At 42.7% G+C, this 26,073-nt stretch overlaps 1 protein-coding gene across 1 annotated transcript in view; it reads right to left on the bottom strand.

The window, feature by feature from the left end:
* The window catches only part of CDC5L (cell division cycle 5 like), a 1,268,000-nt gene that overhangs the window by 344,853 nt on the left and 897,074 nt on the right, over positions 1–26,073 (bottom strand). Inside the window, exon 14 of the mRNA XM_044062650.1 lies at positions 4,751–4,948. Coding sequence (XP_043918585.1) covers positions 4,751–4,948 — 198 coding nt within the window. The remainder of the gene's footprint in view (positions 1–4,750; positions 4,949–26,073) is intronic.

The raw sequence follows: 26,073 nt of genomic DNA, 5'->3' as shown, positions 1-26,073 counted from the left end.
CATGCAGCCAGATTTAACGTCTTGAGCTGGCTGTGTAGAATCTGATTGTTTTGCTGAGTGAGCAGGTGAGGAATTGTTGGCAAAATCCATGGTGGGCCTTGAGCCATGTTCCTTAGTATTGGATACCAGTGTTGGCGTGGCCAGACTGGAGCAATGAGTATCATTTGTGGCCTCTCTAATCTGGTTTTCAGCAGCACCTTTGGCAGTGGAGGAAAGGCATACACTGTCAATGTTTTCCAACTGAATGAGAGGGCACCCACTTTCCAAGCTAGTGTGTGGTATGTCCTTGTGCAGAATTTCCGTAGTTGGTAGTTTTGGGGGGAAGCAAACAGATCTATGTCTGGGCTCCCCCATTTTTGAGTTATCATTGCGAATACTTGTGGATCTAGTTTCCACTCGTGAGGATCTGTGATGTTTCTGCGTAGATCGTCTGCCAGTGTTTTTTTCTTTCCTGGCAGGAATTGTGCTTGTAGATGAACTTGGTAGGTCAGTGCTGTGTTCCACAAGGTCATTGCTTGTCTGCATAGGGGGTAGGAGTGTGTGCCCCCTTGCTTGTTTATGTACCACATCACTGTGGTGTCCGTCTTTATTAGGAGTTGTCCTGGATGTAGGAGGTCCTTGAAAGCTGTTAGGGCATTTTGTACAGCTAGCATCTCTTTTTGATTGATATGCAGATGCCTTTGGTTTGCAGGCCATTTGCCCTGAATACACTGTCCTGCCATGTGTGCTCCCCAGGCATAATCCGATGCATCTGTTGTTATAGTTTGCCTGGTTGTGGGTAAGGTGAAAGGCTGACCCTTGTTGAGGTGACATGCCTGAGCCCACCATAGAAACTCCTGTTGAAGGCAGGGAATGAGTGGAATTATGGTTTCCAAGCTGTGGTTGTGTTGAGACCATACGCTTTTCAGATACCATTGTAATTTCCTCATATGCAGTTTTGAAAATGGTATTAGTAGTATGCAAGATGCCATGAATCCCAAGGCCTGCAGAATTTTTCTTGCAGGGAGTTGGGTCTTTGTTGCCATCATTTTGAAGTATTGAGTCAGATGTCTTTGCTTGTCTGGCGTGAGGTAAGCCATCTGGGCCGTTGTATTTAAGCTGGCACCCAGGAATATTATGTCTTGTGAGGGCACTAGTTTTGACTTCTTTTCGTTTACTGTGTACCCTAGGCAACTTAGAAGGTTTTTGACAAACGCCAGATGCTTTAATAGAATGTCTTTGTTTTCTGCTTGAATAAGGCAGTCGTCCAGGTATGGATATATTTGAATCCCCCTTTGTCTGCAGTATGCAATTACTGGTGCCAGGCATTTTGTGAAGACCCTGGGCGCAGTAGATAAGCCAAAGGGCAGTGCAGATAATTGGTAATGGGTTGAACCTGCAAAAAATCGGAGGTATCTTCTGCAATTTTGTCTGATAGGGACATGCAGGTATGCCTCCTTGAGGTCCAACATTACTAGCCAAGCCTCCTTGCCCAGCATGGGAAGAAGTTGTTGTAATGTTAGCATCCTGAATTTGGGTACTTCCAGGTATGTGTTTAGAATTGAGAGGTCCAGAATGGGTCTCCAGGCTTTGTCCTTTCGGGGAACTAGCAACAGTCTTAAGTAAAATCCTTGTCCTTGCTCCTGTGTAGGAACCTGTTGAATGGCTCTCATGTCCATGAGAGCTGAAATTTGCTTTTGAGCCTCTGCCCATTGATTTTGTGGCAGGTTTGGCATTCTTTTTATCCTTGGTAAAGTGTGAAAGTGGAATCTGTAGCCTTGAGATGCAATATTTAGGACTCATTTGTCTTTTGTGATGATGTGCCAATTGTCTGCGAAAAGAGCTAGTTTTCCCCCCAAGGGAGCTGCCAAGAGAGTTTTGCTTGGTGGTCTGAGGGGTAAGTCATTATGTTTGTCTTCTGCTAGTTTGAGACCTGTCTTCTCCTCCTTTTTGGGTTGTGGCACTCCATTGTCAAGGCTGGTAAGAGCCTTGTGGCTGGCCTCTGCCTCTTGGACGTCTGTATCTGCCCCTCTGTGGTCTGGCAGAAGCTGGAAAGGACCAGATTTTGGTTGGCCAATTTCTTCTGAAACGAGGAGGTTGAACCTGTAAGAAATCCTTGACCGTCTGCATAGATTTTGCCTTATCCTCCATTTTCTTTAAAACTTCTTCTGCTTTTACACCAAATAAAACACCCTGCTGTAAGGGTGCATCCAATAACTTTGCTTTAACATGATCAGGCAAAGTTTGTTCTTTTAACCAAGCATGCCTACGTATGACAGACCCTGTCACTGCTGCTCTACAAGAAGCTTCCAATGAATCAAATCCACATTGCAAAGTATGTTTTCCCACTTGTTCAGCTGAATGTAACAAATCTTGCATTTCCTTGTAATCTGGTTAGTCTGTATGTGCGAGCATTTTTTGTTTTAACTGAGACATCAGATATTGTTGATATTTCAGCACGTGAAACTGACAATTTAAGGCTCTCATAGCTAGAGTAGCTGAGGTATAAACTTTCTTACCCCATCTGTCTAGTGCTCTAGAATCCCTTTCAGAGGGCACAGGATTTTTAGCAGTAGAGGCTTTAACCCCTTTGGGACCCTGGGAAATGGTTTCTGTGTCAGCAACAGGGCTTTTATACAGGAATTTGTGTGAGTCAGGGACTCTGTAGTATCTGTCTGGTTTGGCTGGTGCAGGAGGGTAGTGAGTCTGGGTTAAGGCTAGATTCTGAATAAACATCATCCACAATGTCTAACACAGGTGGAATTGCAAGTGGTCTGTGCTGGGGTAGTAAAAGGAACTCTCAGAGCCTTTTCTTAGAATCAGAGTAATCCTGGCCTTCCCAATGGAAATGTTCCCTCAAAGTATGTAAGGTTTCCCCAAAAGAGAAGTCTTCTGGGGGAGATGCAGAAGGGATAGACTCTTCAGCGTCAGAATCTTCATAAGGGGGAAAGGAATATTCCTGTTCCTCAGAAGAGTCTGAGGAAATAGAAACCTGGTCAGAGGAAGCGTAGTCCTCCTCCTGCCTTTGCCTTTTATCAGGAGGGGGATGGGAACCCCTGATTAGGCTAATTAAGTCTTCAGCCATCTTAAGCATCTGTTTCCTAGGCATGGGGCTTTGTGCTGGAGGCTGCTGTGCAGTCTTCTTTGTTTTTGAAGGAGTTTTCAGTTTTGCATAGGATTTAATAGTGAGTGTAGTCGGTCTGAAGACACCTTCAGCAACTGAAGGCGTTTCAACTGCACCGGAATCTCCTTCAGGAATGGAGTCGGAAGGGCCTAAAGATAAAGGTTGTGGAGGCCTAGTAATCTCCGCTTGTGAATCGGATGTCGCCTGGGGTTCTAAATCAGCGGTCGTCAGGGGCTGCGTAGGCGCCTCACTGAAAACCGGAGAACCGGCGACTGGCCTAGCAGAGGCCTCGGAATCCGGTTTGGATTTCAGCTGCCTGTCCTTAACTTTGCGTTTTTTCTGCATTCCAGTCGTCGGTTGCTCCGACGGCATGGTATAATAACCTAGCACAAAACCGACAACCTGTGACGTCGTGGTCTGGGCCTAGGCAAGGAATACAATAAGAATGAAAGTCCTTATGAGGTATTTTTGCTTCCCACAAGAAATGCAATTGTTAACTTTTTCTGACATTGGACTGAGGCAAGAAAAGGTTCCCCAACGGGGTGCTTAGCTTTATGAAGACTTTGGTCCGAAATTCAATTTGAAAATCTCAGGAGTCGGCCGACCGGCACTTGCGAACTGCTTCTGCTTCGGGCACCACGCGGCAAGAAAGACTGAAGAAAATGGCGTCAGATGCATCTTGTATATATATCCCTGCCGCACTGACGTCAGGGAGGAAGCGACAGCAACCGACGCCGGACCCAAGACTTTAGAACTCGGGCTGACTGCGGGACTGCCTGACGGCAGGATAACCCCAACAGTGATGACTGCAGCAGTGTAACACGATGAACATAAGGCAAACCAAGCTCAAGCAATAGTAATTGAAAGAATTCCTCAATGGGGTATTTAGCTTTAGACGTCTTGATAAGTAGAGGAGCACTGCGACTGGTCTAACGTTTGACTGCAGCAGAAGAGTTCTGAGGTCTGTGCGTGCAGACATCACATTTAAGGTTCCTGGTTTATGATCCTGTGTGTGATGTCCCATGCATCAACAGCAACCAGGCTTAAGCTTTTGTATAGGAGCTGACATTCGGGTTGCCTGAGGTGAGGAATCCCCCACACTAAGAATACTGACACATGGGAATAGAAGGACATCTAAACTTTCATTCTAAAATATTTAAGTATTCTGCATTATTTTACATCTTGTAAAGATGTAAAATAAATTTGCAGAAAAAAACATTCTAATAGTCATTCAAAGCATCATTAACGACAAACCGTGGCACAGTTAACCCAGAAAACTTTATACTGCATCAGAGATACAACAGCACACTTGTTAAATTTTCTGTGTGTGTGTTTTGTGTGTCTGTGTGTACATGTAGAAAAATAAATTAGGAGTTCAAAAAATCACTTATTTTCTCCACTAAATAAGACAAAACAGTACAGTAGTGATGCCATAACCAAATACAAGCCACCTAGTGCTCATTACAAAGACTAATTAAATTCATCAAGAAGCTGTGCAAAACAAGAGGGAGTGATCAATTTTGTGTACTTCTTTACCACAACTAAGTTATTCAACATTTAAGGCACTCAGATTTCAATAATTGATCAGACAAAAAAGAATAAAAATAAGCATTCAGACTTCTTTGTATTTAAACATTTCGTACAAACCTCCAGTCTCTTTTCCAGTGACTCAATCCTATCTTTCTTGCTGGCAAGGTTTGCTCGAGTATATCGATTCTGTCCAGGTAGATATAAAACTTGGCTGTAGCATTCTTCCCACACCTGGTTATAGGCTTCTATGGACAGTTCGCCATGCCCCATACCTTGTTTTACCACCTCCATCTCCTGTGCTAGTAAAGCATCTGCCTGTATAAAGAATGAACCACAAATGAGTCCTGAATGATTTTCTTTTTCTTCTTTTTTTTTCCCTCATGGGGAAAATGAGAGTTATTTTTATGCTGGGATATTCCCTTACTGATACAGACGTAATTGGAGAACGAACAGTAAACTTAAGCATGGTTTCAAAATGTGCAGTGAAGAGAGTTATTAATCGTATCTACTGTTTATTAAAGCAAAACCATGATACATCACGTACAGGACTTCTTTAGCTATTGATATGTTACAGCGTTCACCTGTAACAAAATAATGAAGTTACCAACGGACTACAAGAGCGACTAACAAATATCAAAAACAAACAAACCATGTGGATAAAAGCTGACTCGACCCAAAAACCACACAGAACAAAACAACAGTAAGGCAGCCAAGCACAGCTAAAAACGTCCATTTATTAAAAATGATAAGCGCTTTCATGCAGACACTCTGCACTTCTTCAGACCAATAAAACACTAGTACCAACTACCTCTTAAATAATACATTCAATAAACAATTAAGGACAGCTGACATCAATGAAATAGTGCACAAGCCTTCAGCACAGGCTTTAAAGGTATATAACCATTTAAGCCTGGTACTCTATTTGCAGACAAGTTTAAAATCCATTTAACCTCAGTTAACTCTTAATTTGTTGTTGATATCACCCCCTCTTATATCTGGATAAACCAAAACTATGCCCATTATTATTCTCCTGGATATGTTTATAAAGTGCACTAGTGGGATCTTTGTTACGAATGTAACCCATATGTTCCAAAATACACTCTTTAAAAGAGCGAATGGTCTTCCCAACATAAAAACATGAACAATCCTTGCACCGGGCCAGATATACCAAACAGGAATTAGTACAGTCAGCATAAAAATTGGGGGGTAAATTTAAAACCATTACTAAAGTGAAGAAAAATGTTATCAGGAGAAATAAATCTATATGATCTACATACCCTACATGGATATGTACCTATCCTATCTGACACACTAGCACTATTTGTCATACGTTTAGCATAGCAAAGCTGCCTCTTTAGTGACTTATTATTCTTAAATTTAAACCTAGGGCAAGGACCAACTATCCCCTTAATACTATCATCAGCCAATAAAATTGGCCAGTTTTACGAATAATACCACAAATCTTACCAACATCATTTGAGTAGGTCAAGTCCACTCTATTCTTGTTATAATTACCATCTCTCCTAGGTCCAGTGACACGCCTATCTGAATAGAAAGGTTTGGCTCTGTCACATCGTACAGCCATAAGATCACTTATAGACAACATAACCTCCTCACTGGAATATCCCCTGACGCTAAAGTCATCCTGAAGCTGACTCAAAGCCTGGCTAAATAACACATCATTAGTGTGTAACCTACAGATCATATATGCTTAACCCTTAACCACATTATGAAAAATATGTCCAGGGTGCATACTGGTCTGGAGCAGGAAACTGTTCCTACAGGTTTTCCTAGACAACATAGTCTCTAAAGACCCTGTAGCTGTCTTAACAATCTGTGTATCCAAAAGCTATAGCTATATGTTTAGCTATAAGTTTAGTGAACTTAAGGAGGTAGTTGTACTCATATTATAAAATCAGCAAGTTCATGTACACAGCCATTCCATAAAAGAAAAATGTCATCCATAAACCTCTTATAAGTTTAATACAAGAAGCAATCCTATGCGGACCCAACACAAACTCTTCTTCCCAAGGTGGCATCAAAAGATTGGCATAACTATTGGCACTAGCCGTGCCCATAGCTACGCTTATTTTTTTGCCAGTGTATAACATCATTAAACATAAAAACATTACTATCAAGAATTAACTATAATAAAAAGGAAATCAACATACCTGAAGAATAAAAACTATATCTATGCATGATTAACCTAACTGCACCAATACCCTCTTCATTGGGTATAACTGTAAATAATGTAGAAACATTGAGGGTAACAAACAGAAATCTAGAGACATCCATGTGCCCTACTGCTTCATACAAAGCTCCAAGAAAATGTTCCGTATCTTTAAACACAGATGGGACTTTAACCACAATAGGTCCAAGTTTGTTTTGTACAAAAATAGACATGGGCTTTAACCAGCCCTACCAGAAACTACTGGTCTAAAAGGAGGTTTGTGCATACATTTGTGAATTTTGGGAAGGCTACGAATACAGGGTATCAAAGGAAAATCAACCTCAAAATATATATATAAATCATAATCAATCATTCTGCACATTAAAAAGTCATAAAAATCATTATAAACTTTCCGAATCATGCTTTCAACTTCTAAACGCATAACAGCTAAAAAACTAGATTCATCACTAAGCATTTCAGTCAAACTATTAATATAAATTGTTCTGTCCATAACAATAACTGCTCTGCCTTTATCAACCAGACAGATCTGTATAAGAATCATTACATTTTATTCGTTAAGTGCTTGTCTCTCCTCAGGCATCAGACTGTAGAACTTTCTGGACTGCTTAAAATCAATAGGATCTTGTAGATCCAATTCACACAGTTTAAGAAAAGACAAAATGAAGTCAGAGCTGGTGAAAAAGTACTTGGTCTCTTACAGTTATTAGCCTTGACCTGCCAAGTATCACCCAAACCATCATAAACTTTGCACAACATCACATTTCTTGCAAAACATCAAAGATCTAAAATCACATCACAAAAAATGTTGAAGAATTTGCAAGAATCAATGATAAACCTTTACTAAGAAGCTGAGTCTGCGCTCATCAGATTCAAAGATGAAACATTCACTACTAGCGTCTTGTTGCATCTGTCGACATAACTACTGCCTTCCTTCTGTGATCTGGCGATGTGTCTTCTGTTTCCTGCCTTGACTCCAAGATCGCCCCCTCCCTGGGTGTGGCTAAGCACTTGATGCTGGCCGGTAATACCGGAAAAGGGGTGGCATGATCAGAACGTTCTTTAGGTTGTGTCCCCAAGTCAACTTGCTGCTCAGAGGCTCAGAGTGACTAACAGCTCAGCTATCTTCTACAGCTTCCATGTGCAATACTATAAAGGAATGGAGGCTGCACTTACCTAGCTTCACAAGTAACTCCTACATGCTAATTTTTGAAAACACAGCTAAACAGCAGATTTTAGTAGTAAGTCAATTAGTTCTATGTGCCCCTCAACAGAACTGTTGCACCTAATGCCCTTACCATACAACTAAAAGTAATAGCTTAGGAAGGAAAAATCTACGAAGAAAGTACAGTTGTGCAAAATCTTATCACAACAGCAGATGTCCTTCTCTTCACTGTTGCAGTATTCTTTACATAAGGGATATCCTACCAAGGATAGCCCAACATCCGGCCAATATAGCATAGCATTTAGAGTTCATAGAGGTTGTATGCCACACGTACGCTCCTCACACAAGGCGTAGGGCATACAGATGACATATGGATGCATACACCTCAGAACTGAAAAGCCCCAGGAGGAACAGAATGTACCTAGGGACCAGAAGTAAAGTACAGTTGTGTACCTATCATAAATGTAGATGTTTGAGTGTATTCACTGTTGCAGTCATTACTCTTGGGTTATCCTGCTGGCAGGCTACCCTCAGTCGGCCAGAATTCCAAAGTCTAGGTCCGGCGTCGGTTGCTGTCGCCTCTTCCCTGACGTCAGTGTGCCAGGGGTATAAAAGATGCAGCCGACGCCATTTTCTTCAGTTTTTCTTGCCCCAGATGTCAGGTGCCCCCAAACTGGTAGGCTGAGAAATATGCCAATAAAAATGCATGCACAAAAATAACATTTCCTTCATCTACAAGCAAATACACCAAATAGGTTATATTTGATAGAGAAGTACAGATAAGTCCCAGCAAAGAAAAGGGGGATGTACTATGTTCATCGTGTTTCACTGTTGCAGTCATTACTCTTGGGTTGAATCACAAAGCTGAGGATGGGTGGCTGGGCTAAATAGGATTAGGAGAGGCTATGAGGCCCTGCAGGACTGCAGTGGCAAAGCCTGCTCTGGACTTAAGAGTAAAGAGGTAAGTGGTAGTGCTTTGTGAAGGTGTGCACTGAACTCCAGGTTGCAGCCTCTAAGATATCTTTGGTTGGTACTCCTCTGAGGAAGGCTGCTGCTCTGGGAAATGAGGCCTAATGCCCTTAGGCACTGATCTGCCATGTTGAGAATAGCAGAAACGGATGCAATGGCCTATCCATTTAGAAATAGTCTGTTTTGAGATAGCCTTTCCTGGTGATCCTGCAGCATATGACACTAAAAGTTGCTCAGTCTTTCTGAAAGCTTTAGATCTGTCCAAGTAGAAGCGTAGCTGCCTGTGTATGTCCAAAGAATGCAGAATTTTCTTACCCTTGTTCTGTGGATTTGGATAAAAGGTAGGCAAGTGAATGGTTTGGTTGAGGGCCACACTGGACACCACCTTAGGCATAAATGTAGGGTTTGTCCTCAGAGAAACCCTGTCTGGATGAAAAATGATCAAAGGTTCCACAGCCATGAGTGCTTGTAACTCCGAGACTCGCCTTGCAGAGGTTATTGCTAGGAGCAGAGCTGTTTTCCAGGATAAGAATTTTATATCTGCTGTTGATGCTGGTTCGAAAGGAGGCAGTGTGAGTTTTTCCAAAACATAATTGAGGTCCCAGGCCAGAATTGGTGCTCTCCTTGCAGGCCTAATGTTTTTGGCCCCTCTGAGGTACTGTCTTAATAAAGGATGAGAAAAGATAGGTGGTTCCACATTGTAATGGGCTGAAATGGCAGAGGCATGAATCTTAATTGTTGAGAAAGAAAGGGCTTTGTTCAGCATCTCAGTTAGGTATTTTAAAATCTGAGAGATATTTGGTACACATGTGTCAATGCATTGTTCCTTGTTCCAAGCACAGAATCTCTTCCATTTCTCTGCATAAGATTTTCTGGTACTGGGCCTCCTGGCTTCCAAGATAACATCCATAACAGCTTTTGAAAGAGGAGTGTTCTGAATGGCTGCATTATCTGCCATGCTGCCAGATTTAAGGTCCTGAGTTGGCTGTGAATGATCTTATTGTTTTGTTGGGTCAGCAAGTGAGAAGTTTGAGGCAATATCCATGCTGGACCTTGAGACAAGCTCTTTAGGATTGGGTACCAGTGCTGGCATGGCCAGTCTGGTGCAATCAGTATCATTTTTGGCTTCTCTTGTCTGACCTTTAGGAGTACCTTGGGAAGGAGAGGCAGTGGAGGAAAGGCATATACTGTTAGATTTTTCCAGCTGAAGGATAGGGCGTCCACTTTCCATGCTTGCTTGTGATAAATATTTGTGTAAAATCTCTGCAATTGGCAGTTGTGAGGGGAGGCAAATAGATCTAGGTCTGGGCATCCCCATTTCCTTATTATCATGCTGAAGACTTGTGGATCCAGTTTCCATTCGTGGGGATCCATGAGGTTTCTGCTTAGTTCATCTGCCAGAGTATTTGTTTTTCCTGGCAGGAATTGTGCTTGCAGGTGAACTTGAAAAGCCAATGCTGTGTCCCATAAGGTCATTGCTTGTCTGCAGAGGGGGTAGGAATGTGTACCTCCCTGCTTGTTTATGTACCACATGACCATAGTGTTGTCTGTCTTTATCAGTAACTGTCCTGGATGAAGCAGGTCCCTGAAAGCTGTCAGGGCATTTTGAACAGCTAGCATCTCTTTTTGATTGATGTGAAGATGCATCTGGTTTGCATGCCATGTGCCCTGAATACATTTTCCTGCCATATGGGCCCCCAGGCATAATCTGATGCATCCGTTATCAGTGTCTGTCTGGCTATGGGTAGACTGAATGGCAGACCCTTGTTGTGGTGACAGGCTTCTGCCCACCATCGAAACTCCTGTTGCAGGCAGGGAATGAGTGCAATTACTGTCTCCAGGCTGTGGCAATGCTGAGTCCAAACACTTTTTAGATACCATTGTAGTTTCCTCATATGCAGTCTGGCATATGGAATTAGTGGAATGCAGGATGCCATGAAATCCAAGGCCTGCAGGATTTTCCTTGCAGATAAGTGGGTTTTGTTGCCAATTTCTTGAAGTAAGTAGTCAGATGTTTTTGTGTGTCTGGCGTGACATAAGCCATTTGGGCAGTTGTATTTAAGCTTGCACCCAGGAATATTATCTCTTGAGAGGGCACTCATTTCGATTTATTTTCGTTTACTGTGCACTCTAGGCCAATTAGTAATCTTTTTACAAACGCCAGATGCTTTAGAAGAATGTATTTGTTCTCTGCTTGAATTAGGCAGTCGTCCAAGTAGGGATATATTTGAATTCCTTTTTGTCTGCAAAACGCAATTACTGGTGCCAGGCATTTTGTGAAGAACCTGGGCGCAGTAGATAAGCCAAAGGGCAGTGCAGAGAGTTGGTAATGCATTGAGCCAGCTATGAATATGAGGTATCTTCTGCAAAATTATCTGATTGGGACATGCAGGTATGCCTCTTTTAGGTCCAAATTTATGAGCCAAGCCTTCTTGCCCAGCATGGGCAGTAGCTGCTGTAGAGTCAACATCTTGAATTTTGGAACTTCCAGAAACGTATTTAGTATAGACAGGTCCAGTATTGGTCTCCAGGTTTTGTCCTTTCTGGGTACTAGGAAAAGTATGGAGTAAAATCCTTGCCCCTGCTCTTGTTGTGGTACTTGCTGAATGGCCCTCATGTCAATGAGGGCTGTAATTTGTTTTTGTGCCTCTGCCCATTGATTGTGTGGCAGGTCTGGCATACCTTTTGACCTTGGTAGAGTGTGAAAATGGAACCTGTAGCCTTGGGACACTATGTTCAGGACCCATTTGTCTTGGGTAACCATTTGCCAATTTGATGAAAAAAGTGCTAGTTTCCCCCTAAGGGGGCTGCCAAAAGAAAAGTGCTTGGATCTGGTAGAGGAAAGTCATTGGGACTGTTTCCTGTAAGGCTATGATTTGTCGTCTCTGCTTTTGGAGGTAGGAGCACCCAATTGTTTAGGCCTGTATGAGCCTTGGGGCTGAGATCTGCCTCTTCGTGGCCTGTCTGACACCGGAAAGGACCAATTTTTAGAAGGCCAGTTCCAGCTAAACCTGGGTGGCTGTACCTGTAAGAAATCCTTGACTGTCTGCATGGATTTTGCTTTATCCTCCATTTTTTTCAACACCTCTTCTGCTTTAGTACCAAACAAAGTATCATGCTGTAATGGTGCATCTAATAATTTTGCTTTAACATGATCAGGCAGATTCTGTTCCTTTAACCAAGCATGCCTTCTAATAACAGAACCTGTAACAGCGGCCACGGCCTGAACTAGGCAACCGCCTAGGGCGCCGTAAAGGTCAGCCTCTTAAAAGGCGCAGTTTTTATTTGTTTTAATTAACGAAGTTTGCACTCTTCTCGGCGCCCTGCCCTGCTGAAGTGTAACTGGAAGCCAGAACTATGGGGGAGGAGAGTGAGCGCCCTCCTACTTAACAACTGCAGGTTGGCCAGGACAGTTAAAAAAAAAAAAAAAAAAAAAAAAAAAAAGTTACTTCACATTTAATGCCTCATTGCTCTATTTTTTTCATATATACTGACTGACTTTGAGAAATCCTTTGTTTTTCTGGTGTAGCCCACCCCCACTTATTACCTCACATCCTGCCTACTTCTACATAAGTCCCCTAGAACCAAGGGCGCCATTTTTAAATTATCTACTCGACCCCCCCTTGTCCCGCGGCTTAGTGATAGCATGCTCACCAGGTAAGATGCAGGAATTAACTGTTGCACTGTTGAATCTTACTCTTGAGAGTTAGTTTTGAATGAAAATGCTTTTGATTTTAAAGAACTATGTTTAGAAGACACTGAACTGCAAGCAGGGACGATACAAATGTACCAAGATTGTCGTGTTGCTGATAGCGCTATCCTTCCGTATTGCATAGTGTTTTACACTGTATCAAACTGTAATTAGCTACTGTTAAATGTAATGTAGCATTTATATCTTGCTGCCACAGACTTTTCTAACTTATTTGGCTGAGTTTTATTGTAATATTTGTTTAAAAAACCCGGATTTTCTGCTGTATTGCTTTAATATTGTTACAACATAGCAGTTTCGTTATTTTTTTTTTTTTGGTATGTGTCAACATGTACATAGAAGGAGAATGCTAAATGTAATGAGCTGTTACATTGCTTCCAAGGTACGGGGGGGGGGGGGCAACTCTGCATACAGCACTGTGAATGTGAATTTTATTAGATTCCTGTGTGCTTAAACAAATGGAAGGAGTATGAAAATGTGAAACTGAAAGCTGCAAGCTGCATAGGGTAATGTTCTTTGGTAGGTAATACAATGACATATGTGATATTTTATAATATTAATACAAGTCCATAAATGTAAGTTATTAAAAGAGAAGTAAAATCAATGTTGCAGACCATGTTCTTAGAATGGAAGGTAGTAAAAGTATAAAGAACTCAGGTGTCTTCCACATGGAAATGTTGAACACTGGTACTGAGAGAAGTATGTTTTTTTTTTTTTTTTGTAAAATATGTAGATTCTGAGAGATAATTTATTTTCCTACAGGGTCTCAATACATCTCACCAAATAATTTTACTGTCATTGTATCAGGAGCCAGGATATCACAGTTTTATTATTATAATAAAAATGTAGTCTACATCAGATTAGTATGAAGAAATTATCATTTATACTCATATATTATGCAAGAATTTTAGGCCAAATATTTGTCTTAAATTGGGTTCCACTTAAGCACAGATCTTATTATAATTAAAGTAAGGAATGCAAATACTGGAATTTTAATTTGCTGCTATTAGCCACATCATCTTACTTCAGTCACTGTAAATATAAAAAGAAGAACAAATAAAACAATAACTGCATCATTGCTGTTGGTAGTGGTTATTGTATAGTGCTTTTCCTGTCCCCAGTTCTGTGGAGATAGCGTTCAACAAGCCAGTGTCCAGATATGCTGATGAATTATTTTTGGTATCCATCTTCTCACCATTGACATGTTCCCCTTATTCCCAGTCATCCCTGGCTGAATCCTGATGAGGGTGGGCCTCACTGTCCAGGGAGAGAATGATCTTGGAAGTCTGTGACGTCTAAGACTGCCAATCTTCCTTTAAGATGCATGAAAACTTGAGCGCAGTCTTCATGTAATCATGAATGCATCTAGGGTTGGGGGATTTTTAGGAATGCACAGAAAAGGGAAACCCTAACTTGCCAGAGTGACTATATTCATTGCAAACATCACTACCCACAGCATCAACCTGTTCTCACTCTCAGCTATTGAATGAATGAATAAATGAATTAAAATCTGCCTTCAGCCAAAGACACATGCTACAGGATTCATTAGGGTGCACTTTGGCTGTAAGCATAACACCAGTCCCTTCATCTGGGATTGGTGAGCTCACATAAACCACTCACTCCCGCAAGTCAAATTGCACCTTCTTTTGCAGGCTATATGGGGCAGGCAGGTGGCCCAAGGGAGGTGCTGGGAATTTAGCCGCTGCTGTCATTGAGGAAATCAAATACTAGACTACAAACTACTAGACACACCTTACTAACAAAATTAATGCTGGTCTTCACCAGGCATAATATAGTTTGGCAAAGGAGGAATCTTTGAGTAGCATGAACAGTCAAGACATTCAAGGCATTTTGGAAGCTAGACAGTATAGCAAGATTGGAGGCTTTGAAAGAGTTTTGTTTTAAATCTTGTCATTTAAATTGACTTCCAGTCATTCTGTTTCTAGATTGCATAGTATGGTTCTGTAAATAGTCGTGAAATACTATTAGTATTGGAGATGGGTTTGTAACTACGGAATATCAAGAATATGGAATCATTTACTACAAATATTTGGTCTTTTAGTAATCCCCAGATCTTTACGTACAATTCTGGATGCATCCCATGGTTTGGCTGAACTTTATGTACAATTTTGGATGCATCTCATGGTTTGGCTGAACTTGCTTTAGTTGATCTGATGTGCCATCTGTGGTGTTTGTTTATGGGTCTGCAAGTGAGACTTGTTTCTGCCAATGGTGTGAACTTGGTTATTTCTGACCGGTCACACTTTATAAAAAAAAATGACTGGACAGTTATTTGTGGCAAGTATTACTAAACGGATTACTTTTTTTAAAGTTGTAAATTGTGATGTTCCCTATTTATTGACTTATTTTAACCAAAGGGTATGTGTATAATGTAACATATAACGATATATAAAAATGTGTGCAAGGAGTCTGTTTTGAAAACAGCCCAAATGTAAACTTAATCCTCCACTGACCAGTTGCATTTTCTATAAATATGAGTTTTCATGCAATTTCAATGGCAGAGAATTTTACTCTTCGTGCTAAGCCTGTTTTCATTGGAAGATTGTATTGTTTATCAAATGGCTTTGTTTGTGCTATTCTATCTTAAGCTTCTGTACACAGGGAGGAGAGAGGTTTCTATTCTACTTTCCTGAGCTGTAAGGTTTGCTCGCCTACCCAGAGTAAATTAAACTGTTTAGATTAACCTAAGCAACCCTTTGAACTAAGGCACATATAGAAGACATGACTTTTATAGTAAAGTATGTGTGAAGGAGCAACAGATAAAGCAGGTTTATTAAAGGAAATTTCCATCTTCACTTGCAGTTTAAACTACATTACAAGGTATCTTTTCTTCAATGCATTTAAATAATTAAAGGAAATAACTGGACTGGCTTTCTTGGGGAATGAATGACAGGAGTGGCTTTTTTGGGGAGTGACCTACCTGTGGGCATGGCTCGTAGGGGTGTTTCATGAGCATAACGTGGGTGGGGCTTAAGGGGCGCCGGAGCACTACTTCGCCTAGGGCACCATATCAGCTAAGGCCGGCCCTGACAGCGGCCCTGCAAGAGGCCTCCAGTGAATCATAACCACATTGCAAAGTATGCTTTCCCACTTGTTCAGCTGCATGCAATAAATCCTACAATTCCTTGTTCTCTGAACATTCAGTATTTGTCAACAATTTCTGTTTAAGCAGTGACATTAAATATTGCTGATATTTAAGCATATGAAACTGACAATTTAAAGCCCTTACAGCCAGGGTAGCATAAGTGTAGACTTTTTTCCCCCATCTGTCTAGAGCCCTAGAATCCCTATCGGAGGGGACAGGGTTTTTTGCAGTGGAAGCTTTGACCCCTTTGGGACGCTGAGATATAGTTTCTGGGTCAGCAGCAGGGTTTTTATATAGGAATTTATGAGAATCCGGGACCCTGTAGTATCTGTCTGGCTTAGCAGGTGCAGGGGGTAAAGAGTCAGGGGACAGGCCGGACTCTGAAAATACATCATCTACAATGTCTAGAACAGGTGGAATAGCAAGGGGTCTGTGCTGAGGAAGTAGCAGAAAATCTCTGAGCCTTTTCTTAGATTCAGAATAATCTTGGCTCTCCCAATGGAAATGCTCCCTCATGGTATGCAGGGTTTCCCCAAAAGAATCCTCAGAAGGAGAGGCTGAAGGTATGGATTCTTCAGCATCAGAATCCTCATAGGGAAGCATGGATACTCTTACCAGCATTTTGGATACTCTTGCCAGTCCCATCTCCTCTGCAGTGTACAGAGAGAGCACTTGGGAAGGGCATTCTCCTATAGTATCTTAAACTGCTCTATTTCCTCCATCTCAAAAAAAAAAAAATTTTTTTGCACTTTATCTGCCTTACTGTATTTGTGTTTCTTCCTATTTTATTACCTTATTTTGCTTTTGCCTCTTTTAAAAGTACTCAATTAAATTTATTCTGCTGCTTTTATTACTGATTGTTAGTAGCCTGATTAAATTGTAACTAAATTTAAATTGGAACCTGTGCACTGAGAGAGAGCCTTACAAGACTATCTGCAAATATATAGTGCTGAGTATATTTTTTGTATTATTCTGTATTATAGGGCTAAATTGTTGCTTAGATATCTGTTGTCTTACTGTTCTGCAAATATACAGATATCAGTATATATTTTTCTGGTTTTATAATTTGCACTGTGATTCCTCACATCTCTGTTGAAACTGCCCCCCCCCCCTCCCTGTTCTTGGCTGTAGTTTAAATTTGGTGACTTTTGCAGAGCCCGCCCCACTGTAGATTTGATCTAGGACACTCCCCCAGTCCCATCTCTTTACTGCATTCTACCTAATAAACCCTTTCTGCACTTGCTTTTAGTCCTTTTTAATTCAATTACATTTTTTCAAACTGTGTGTGGACTAACATTGCTACATACTCAAGTGTGCCAGCTTGCACTGCATGTGAATTGTTTTTACTACTGTTTTTGCTAATTTTCTGAAGGAAAAAAAAATATTGTAAGCCTGTTTCCTACCTTTCCTGTAATTAGTGTTCCAGATACAGATTTGCTGTATCCAGGACTGTTTGTAAGCTTCTGAGCCCCCCAAGCCTTTCTGTGTTGGAGGGAAGCCTTCTAGCTTATCAGTGGGAGTGGTAAGCATTAGGTAACCTGTCTACCACATAAGGAGTGGTTCTGGCCCAGAATTTGTAGTTATTGGCCGTTTGGGCGGTCTTCCATCTCTCTCAACTTTCTGATTTGAAGGCCTGCATTTGCACTTGTTTCTGTCCTGTAACTCCTGGGCCCATCTCATTTGCTCACTCAAAAAAAAAAAAAATTTTATCTGCTTTTACTGTATTTGTGTTTCTTCCTACTTTATTTTGCTTTTGCGTCATCTTAATAGTACTCAATTGTATTTATTACTGCTTGGTGTAACTCATTCTAAGCCTTTTAGTTTAAGCACTTGGGCTTCAAACCAGTCGTTTTACTTTAAGAAGGTTGTGGTCTGCACTGTTGTGGCAGAACAGCTCTAAGTTGGGAACTGCTGATTGAGGGCTCAGTGTCTGTTATTCTAAAAGTGTATTAATTCTGGTTTAAGCACTTGGGCTTCAGGCCAGTTATTTTACATTAAGAGGGTTCGTGGTCTGCACTCTTGTGGGAGGAGAGGCTGGACTCTGTCCTTCTGAGCTGGGAATTTCTGGTTAAAGGATTATAGTGCCTGCATATTTGAACTGCTTCTTACTGAAATTGGTACACCTTGTTTGCTGTAGCACAGACTAGATCCAGGCCTGCTGAATCTAGCTTTGTTTGTATAACTTGAGCACTAATCCAGGAATTCTTTAAAGTATTCAATTGTATTTATTACTGCTTGGTAGTAACTTGATTAAAGTGTAGCTATCATTCTAAGTCTTTTGGATTAAGCACTTGGGCTTCAGACCAGTTGTTTTACATTAGGAAGGTTTGTGGCCTGCACTGTGGTGGCAGGACAGGTAGCTTACATCCTTCTAAGTTGGGAACTGCTGATTGAGGGCTCACTGTCTGTTATTCTAAAAGTGTATTAGTTCTGGTTTAAGCACTTGGGCTTCAGGCCAGTTATTTTACATTAAGAAGGTTCGTGGTCTGCACTCTTGTGGGAGGAAAGGCTGAACTATGCCCTTCTGAGCTGGGAATTTCTGGTTAAAGGCTTATAGTGCCTGCATATTTGAACTGTTTCTTACTGAAATTGGTACACCTTGTTTGCTGTAGCATAGACTAGATCCAGGCCTGCTGAATCTAGCTTTGTTTGTATGTTGTTATTTCCCTGAAACGCTAATTCCACCTAAAACGTGACTTTTCAGCGCTTCTTTGGATTCCTAGTGATATCTGCATTGCTTACTCTACTTATTTCCTTGTTTCACTTGAAAGAAAGTTACCGTTTGTCGTTTTTGCATTTAAGTTACCTGTAACGCATTGCATTTAAGTTACCTGGCACTTGCTCACTAAAGCAATTATATAAGTCAGCACTAAAAAATTAAAAACACTACATCCTCACAAACTCCCCTTGAGTACCTTGTTCCCCACTGGCCCTTTTTTTCAATTATAAAGGAATTCCCAATACTATTCTAGCATGTCCAAAGGTCAGCTGTCAATCTCCTCTCCGGTCCAGCTGGTGAATCTGGGAATCTTGAGGCAATGTTACAACTGCCTCATGTACACAGACAACCCTCTCCTCCTCCCAACAAATTCCAACACATGTGAGAGATGCAACCATATAGCCAAACTGGAGGCTAAGCTCTCTCAACTCAGTACTGGCGTAACCAGTCAGGAGGAGAAGGAAACCACACTCAGTACAATTCCAGTCTCACATAGACCTACCACGACAGCAAACCAAACACATAAACACACAAAAACATACTCGGAGGCTCTAAATAAAAATCTGCCTAAGCAGCAGAGACCTCCAAAGCAGACACCCAAGCAACCGCTACCCCCAAAACAAAACACGTGCAACACATAGCTCACAAAGCCAGTGTGCCGAACAGTCACAGCCCTTATCGTCAGGCACACTGACATCCCGCTCACCAGGCTAAACAAAGAGAAGGTCATGGTGAGCTGCCTGTCGGGCGCTAGGATCCGCCACATAACACAAGCACTCAGGTCACTCCAAGGCAAGTATAAATATGACTCGGTCATTGTCCATGCTAGTGTGAATGACCTGAGACGTACTTCCCTGGACTACATGAAAAGAGACATAGAGGAGCTCTCTGAGCATGTAGCCCAAGCCGGTATGACCCTGACCTTGAGTAGCATCTTACCCTCACCGAGAATGATGCCACAATATGATGACAAGATGATCAATTTCAACAATTGGCTTAAGTATTGGTGTCATTTAAAGGGGATCCAATGCCTGTCAGCCTGGGATGACATGCTTGACAAGCCACGATGCTTCGCTAGGGACGTCTTGCACCTGTCACCCCTGGGCTTTCGGATATTGGCACAGGCTCTTGCTTCCCCCATAGTGCTCAAAAGACAAACCCACCTCCATAGGTATCACAAGAAATAAGAAACTAAGAGTAATGCTACTCAACGGCAGAAATCTAAACCTCAAGATGCACACACTCGAAACTCTCCTTAGCATGGAGAACATCGATATCTGTGCAGTAACAGAAACCTGGTTCAAGGCTCCCGAGAGCACCCCAGCACTACCAGGTTATACCTCATACCATGCTTTTCGTCCCCAAAACTTGGACCGAAACACAAAAGGAGTGGGAGTATCAATATTAGTCAAAGATACCCACACCTCCAGGTTGGTGGCACAGCACGAAGCATCAGAGACTATCCATGTGCAACTAACAGTGGGTAAAACTGCCTTCCAGTTTATAGCCTGCTACAGGCCACCCTCCAAAACCCAGGAGCCCCACTCGGCCTTCCTGAGAACACTGGAAAATATGAAGGTCTCTCCAAACACCATTATATTGGGCAACTTCAACTACCCAAACAGAGACTGGGAGCATTACTCTAGCGCCAACACCCTAGCCCAAAGGTTCCTAGAATTTATAAACTCAAATGCTATGGAACAACTTGTTACCACTCCCACAAGAGGGGAAAACATACTGGACCTGATCATCACCAACATGGGAACTCTATGCTCCAGACCAGAAGTGTATCCCTCATTGGTAAGATCAGACCATAAACTAATCTCACTGGATATTCACATCCCGACCCCACCCCATGCCCAGAAAACCACAGTGAAAAACTTCTCTAAAGCAAATTTTACACTCCTCAAACCAAGGTGGAATCCTTCAAAGCCCCCGAGCCTGTGGAAAATACGGCCCAGACCGCAGCATCCTTTATAAATGCATTCTATGAACACCTTCATGAATGCAAGGATCATGCAATCCCAAATAAAACCAAGACCCAATCCTCCAAAGGCAGACGTCATGTCTGGTGGACCCCAGCCATAACCAAACTATACAATAGAAGGAGGAAGCTACTACATGATAGAGCAAAATCCCAAAAAGGGAAGGCATCTCTGATCAGTATTAGCAAAAAACTACGGGCACTCATAAAATCGTCTAAGGCCAGCTTCGAGAGAAAAATTGCACAGGACACTAAGGATAATCACAAAGCTTTCTTTAGTTATGTTAGGAACCTGGGTGGAAATTCCCAGATATGCTCAGAATTAGTCCAAAATGACAAAAAATACATCGAACCCACAGACACTGCCAACATCCTAGCTGACAGGTTCAGTGCAAACTCCCCCTCCCACCTCCCCACCAAAAGGGCAAATATCTATCCCAGCAGATGCTCAGGTAAGAGCCGCCCTCTTCAAAGCAAAAAACACAGCATCAATGGGACCAGACGGTGTCCCAGGCTGCGTCCTACATGAACTCCAAGAAGAGCTAAACCCAAACATAAAACTACTGTTCAATCTCAGCCTTACTACAGGATATGTGCCCAAAGAGTGGCGTACAGCAACAGTGGTCCCTCTCCACAAAGGTGGTGCCTCAACGGATCCTGGAAACTATCGCCCCATAAGCCTGACTAGCTTGGTCTGCAAAGCTATGGACAGGATCATCATGAACCTCATAAATAAAGATATTGGGGACCTACAGACACTGGATCCTACCCAGTTCGGCTTAGTTAAGGGCAGATCCTGCCTCTTAAACCTGGTTGATTTCTTTGAAACAGTCACCAAGGCCATTGACGAGGGGAAGGTGGTCCACACAGCCTACCTGGACCTCGCAAAAGCCTTTGATACAATACCCCACTCGGGCATTATAGATAAGCTCACCAGCTTAAATATAAACCCCTATGTCACTAGATGGGCTGCAAACTGGCTCAAGGACAGAACCCACATGGTTAGAATTGCTGGAGCCATGTCAGACTCCAAACCAGTTACAAGTGGCGTCCCACAAGGCTCAGTCCTGGGACCTCTCTTGTTCAGTATATATTTCTCAGAGGTACAGGCCAACATGGAAGGACTGTGGCTGACCAAGTTTACAGATGATTGCAAACTGGGCGCCATAATCGACTCTCCAGCTGACACAAGCATCCTCCAAAAGGGCTTCATAGAAACAGACAACTGGTGCCAGAGCCATGGCCTCAAGCTAAACGCCAAAAAGTGTATAGTCATCCCCTTTGGCAAAAACAAAGTGCCCACAAATTACCACATAGGTGGTAATCAATTAAGTACAGAAGAAGTAATTAGGGACCTGGGGACCCAAGTTGATAGCAATCTCTCATTTGACAACCACGTGGCCAAAGTGGTTAGAAAAACATTTTATATAGCCCACCTAATCATGAAGGGATTCACATCTAGATCAGGGGAGGTCATCGTGCCTCTTTACTCATCCCTCATCAGGCCCATAATAGAGTACAATGCCCCTTTTGGGATGTACCTTACCAGACACCTGCAGCAACTGGAAAGACCCCAAAAGTATATCACCAAGAGGATCAAAGGGCTCAAACAGATGCCATATGCTGCCCGGTTAAAGAAACTCCAGCTCTACTCAGTGGTATACCGCCTGCTCAGAGGCGATCTATGCCTGACGTATAAAGCCATGTCCAACCCGGAATTAATGGACATGCTGCACCTCAGAAAATCCAAATCCCATCGAGCTACGCACTCGAGAGACTTGAACCTCAGCACTGAAATAAATAGGACATGCTGGAGGGACAGATTCATAACCCAGAGGCTCCCTTCACTCTGGAATAAAATTCCAGTCCAGGTTAGACAGAGTCCCTCTCTCTTGATGAGTGGATGGGAGATTGTAGGTTTACCCCGGGTATCACTTCTGTGTCACTGTTAGACAGAGGCACGGTATACTAACCTCAAAAAAGGGCATAGCAAAATTAATTTAAAATGGGTGGCGAAAGCCAAACACACACTGGCTAGGCTTATAAATGCCCTAGGGCAGATAGCCTAGTATGAACCTATGAACCTATGGAGTAATCCTGTTCGGAAGAGGAATCAGAGGAAATAGAAACCTGATCAGAAGAATCATACTCTGTCTCTTGCCTAGGCCTCTTATCAGGAGGAGGATGGGAGCCCCTGATCAAGGTAATTAGGTCTTCGGCCATTTTGAGCATCTGTTTTTTTAGGCATGGAAGTCTGAGCAGGAGAATGCTGTACTTGTTTCTTTGTCTTTAGAGCTGCTTTAGTCTTTGAAGCTGAAGATGGCTTAATATATAGTTGTGTAGGTCTGAAGACACCCTCAGAAGCCGATGCCTGCTCAGCGGCTCCGGACCCATCTGAGGGAATGATTTCCGAGTGTCCAATACCTTGAGTATCCAGAGGCCCAGTCGGCTCCATGTGGCAGTCGGAAGCGGCCTGTGGCTCTATGGTAGCGGGCGCCAGGGGCTGCGAAAGCACCTCACTGAGAACCGGCGACTGGCCTAGCAGAGGACTCGTTGTCGGTTTTGGACCTCGGATGCACATCCTTTTCCTTGTCCTTGCGTTTTTTGTAAACTCCAGTTGTCGGCTGGTCCAACGGCATTATATAATTAAATCTTCGGCCAAAGTAATGAAATGCAAAATCGAACCGACGTTTAATAGTGCGTTGGTTAAATCTAGCACAAAACCAACAGCTAGCAACGTTGTGATCAGGGCCTAGGCAAGGAATACAGTAAGAGTGAAAATCCTTATGAGGTATTTGCTTCCCACAAGAAATACAATTGTTAACTTTTTCTGACATCGGTCTGGAGCAAGAAAAAAGTTTCCCCAATGGGGTACTTAGCTTTAAATAAGACTTCAGTTCTGAAATTCAGATTTGAATATCTCAGAAGTCGGCCGACCGGCACTTGCGAACTGCTTTTGCTTCGGGCACCGTGCGGCAAGAAAGACTGAAGAAAATGGCATCGGCTGCATCTTTTATACCGCTGGTGCACTGACGTCAGGGAAGAGGCGACAGCAACCGACGCCGGACCTAGACTTTGGAATTCTGGCCGACAGAGGGTAGCCTGCCAGCAGGATAACCCAAGAGTAATGACTGCAACAATGAAACACGATGAACATCAAGTACTTTCAGAAGGAGGAAACATATAAGAATCCCTGGCTAGCAAGGCAAGAAGACAAGGGCAGATCAGAGGGGTTAGGAGGGAGAGAATACTCCAATAGTGAGCAGAAGGACATCTACTGTTTCGGTAAGATTTTATAGAATTGTACTATGTCCTTCCATATCACTGTTGTAGAATTCCTTACACAAGGGAGAATACAAAAGCTCAAGAGGAAACATGAGAGGAGGAGGGCACAAAACAGCCCTCTTTAAACCTATGCAGGACAGCTCTGGCAAAGCCAGCCCTTGCTCTGGAAACAACATCCAACTTGTAATTGTAATGTTTAGTGAGGTATGGACAGAAGTCCAAGTAGCAGCCTCAAGGATGAAATTGGTATCCAATCCTTTGAAAAAAGGCATCAAAAGAAACAACAGCTGTTGTAAAATGAGCCTTTACAAAACAGGAAAAACATTTATCATGAAAAGAATAACAAAAAGAAATGGCCTTAGAAATCCAGGAAGAGATGGTTTGTTTAGAAATGGCTAAAACCCAAAGACCTGGGATGTAAAGAAAAAAATGCTCAGATTTGTGAAGAGTCTTATTTCTAACCATTTCTGGGTTAGAAGGCTGAAAGTGCTGGGGTCTAATTGCCACTAGTGTGGGTCTAGGTGATTTCTGCTTAATTCATCTGCCAGAGAGTTTTGTTTGCCTGGCAGGAATTAAGCTTGCAGATGAATATGTATGGACATGGCCGTGTTCCACAGGGTCATGGCTAGCCTGCAGAGTGGGTAAGAGTGGGTTCCCCCCTGTCTGTTGATGTACCACATCACTGTGGTGTCTGCTTTTATTAGCAGTGGTCCTGGTGAGAGGAGGGATCTGAAAGCTGTCAGAGTGCTGAACAGCTAGCTTCTCTTTTTGGTTGATGTGCAGATGAGTTTGACTTGGGTCCAATGGCCCTGAATGCACTTGTGCAGATCTGCCCCCCCCCCAGGCATAGTCTGATGCATCTGTGGTTAGGGTCTGGGTTGCATGAGGTTGTGTAAAGGCAGATCCCTTGTTGTGGTTGCATGCTTCTGCCCACCAAAGGAACTCTGCCCTTAGACAAGATATGATAGGTATGATGGTTTCCAGATCCTGAGAATGTTGGCACCAAAGACTTTTTAAGTACCATTAAGTTTCCTCATATGCAGTCTGGCATATAGAATTAGTAGACTGCAAGAGGCCATGAACCCTAGAGCTTGCAGGATTTTCCTTGCAGATAGCTGGGTTCTGGTGGCCATTTGAGCGAAGTAGCCTGTTAGATAGGGTTGTTTTTCTAGAGTAAGGAATGCCATCTGGGATGCTGTGTCCAAGCTTGCTCCCAGAAATACAATCTTTTGACTGGGGACTAGTTTTGATTTCTTTTAGTGGATAGTGTGCCCCAGGGAGGTTAGAACGTTCCTTACAAATGTCAGGTGCTGCAACAGCTTTTCCTGACTGTCTGCCTGAATCAGGCAATCGTCCAAGTAAGGGTATATTTGAATCTTTCTCTGTCTGCAGTAGGCAATGGCAGGAGCCAGGCATTTTGTGAAGACTCTGGGAGCAGTGAATAAGCCAAAGGAAAGTGCACAGAACTAATAATGCATAGATCCTGCCCTAAAACGTAGACATTTCCTGCATGAGTCACTGATAGGTATGTGCCGATAGGCTTCTTTTAGGTCTAGGGTGGCTAACCAGGCATCTTTGGACAGCACAGGAAGAAGCTGCTGAAGGGTGAGCATTTTGAAATTTGGTACCACCAGGAAGGTGTTTAGAATGGAAAGATCTAGGATTGGGTGCCACGTGCCCTCTTTTCTGGGTACCAGGAATAGTCTGGAATAAAACCCTTGACCTATCTGTTCTGCAGGAACAGGATGAATTGCCCTTATGGAGAGCAGGGATTTAACTTGGTTTTGTGCCTCAGACCACTGGTTTGGAGGAAGGTCTGGGGAACCCTTTTAGGGTTGGCAGTGTGTGGAAGTAAAATTTGTACCCCTGGGATACAATGTTGAGGACCCATCAGTCTTTGGTGATGGAGGTGCAGTTTTTTGCATGGTAGGCAAGTTTGCCTGCTAGGGGCACTAGCACTTGGGCAGAGGTGAGGAGTGGAGTTGAGAAGCCCATGTGAATTATTTCTGTAAGGGGGTGGCTTAACACTCCCTGATTTAGAAGTGGAGGTACTCCATTTGTTAGGTCTCTGCATACCCTGAAACTGTAATCTGGGGGGGGGGGGTGTTGTTTCCCCGGGTCTAGTTTGAGATGGCCTTGTGGGGGCTGGAAAGGACCAATGTTTCGAGGGGTAATGCCTACTGAATCTTGGAGGCTGAACTTTCAAAAAATCTTTGACTGTCTGCATAGACATAGCTTTTTCTTCCATCTTTTTTAGAACCTCTTCTGCTTTGGTGCCAAACAGATTGTCCTTGTTCAAAGGAGTGTCCAGTAAT

The sequence above is a fragment of the Protopterus annectens genome, chromosome 2.part1 (genome assembly GCF_019279795.1).
Source record: "Protopterus annectens isolate FY-2018-M chromosome 2.part1, PAN1.0, whole genome shotgun sequence".
NCBI lineage: Eukaryota > Metazoa > Chordata > Ceratodontiformes > Protopteridae > Protopterus > Protopterus annectens.
The sequence above is the reverse complement of the archived record's forward strand: the minus strand, read 5'-3'. Positions and strand labels throughout refer to the sequence as shown.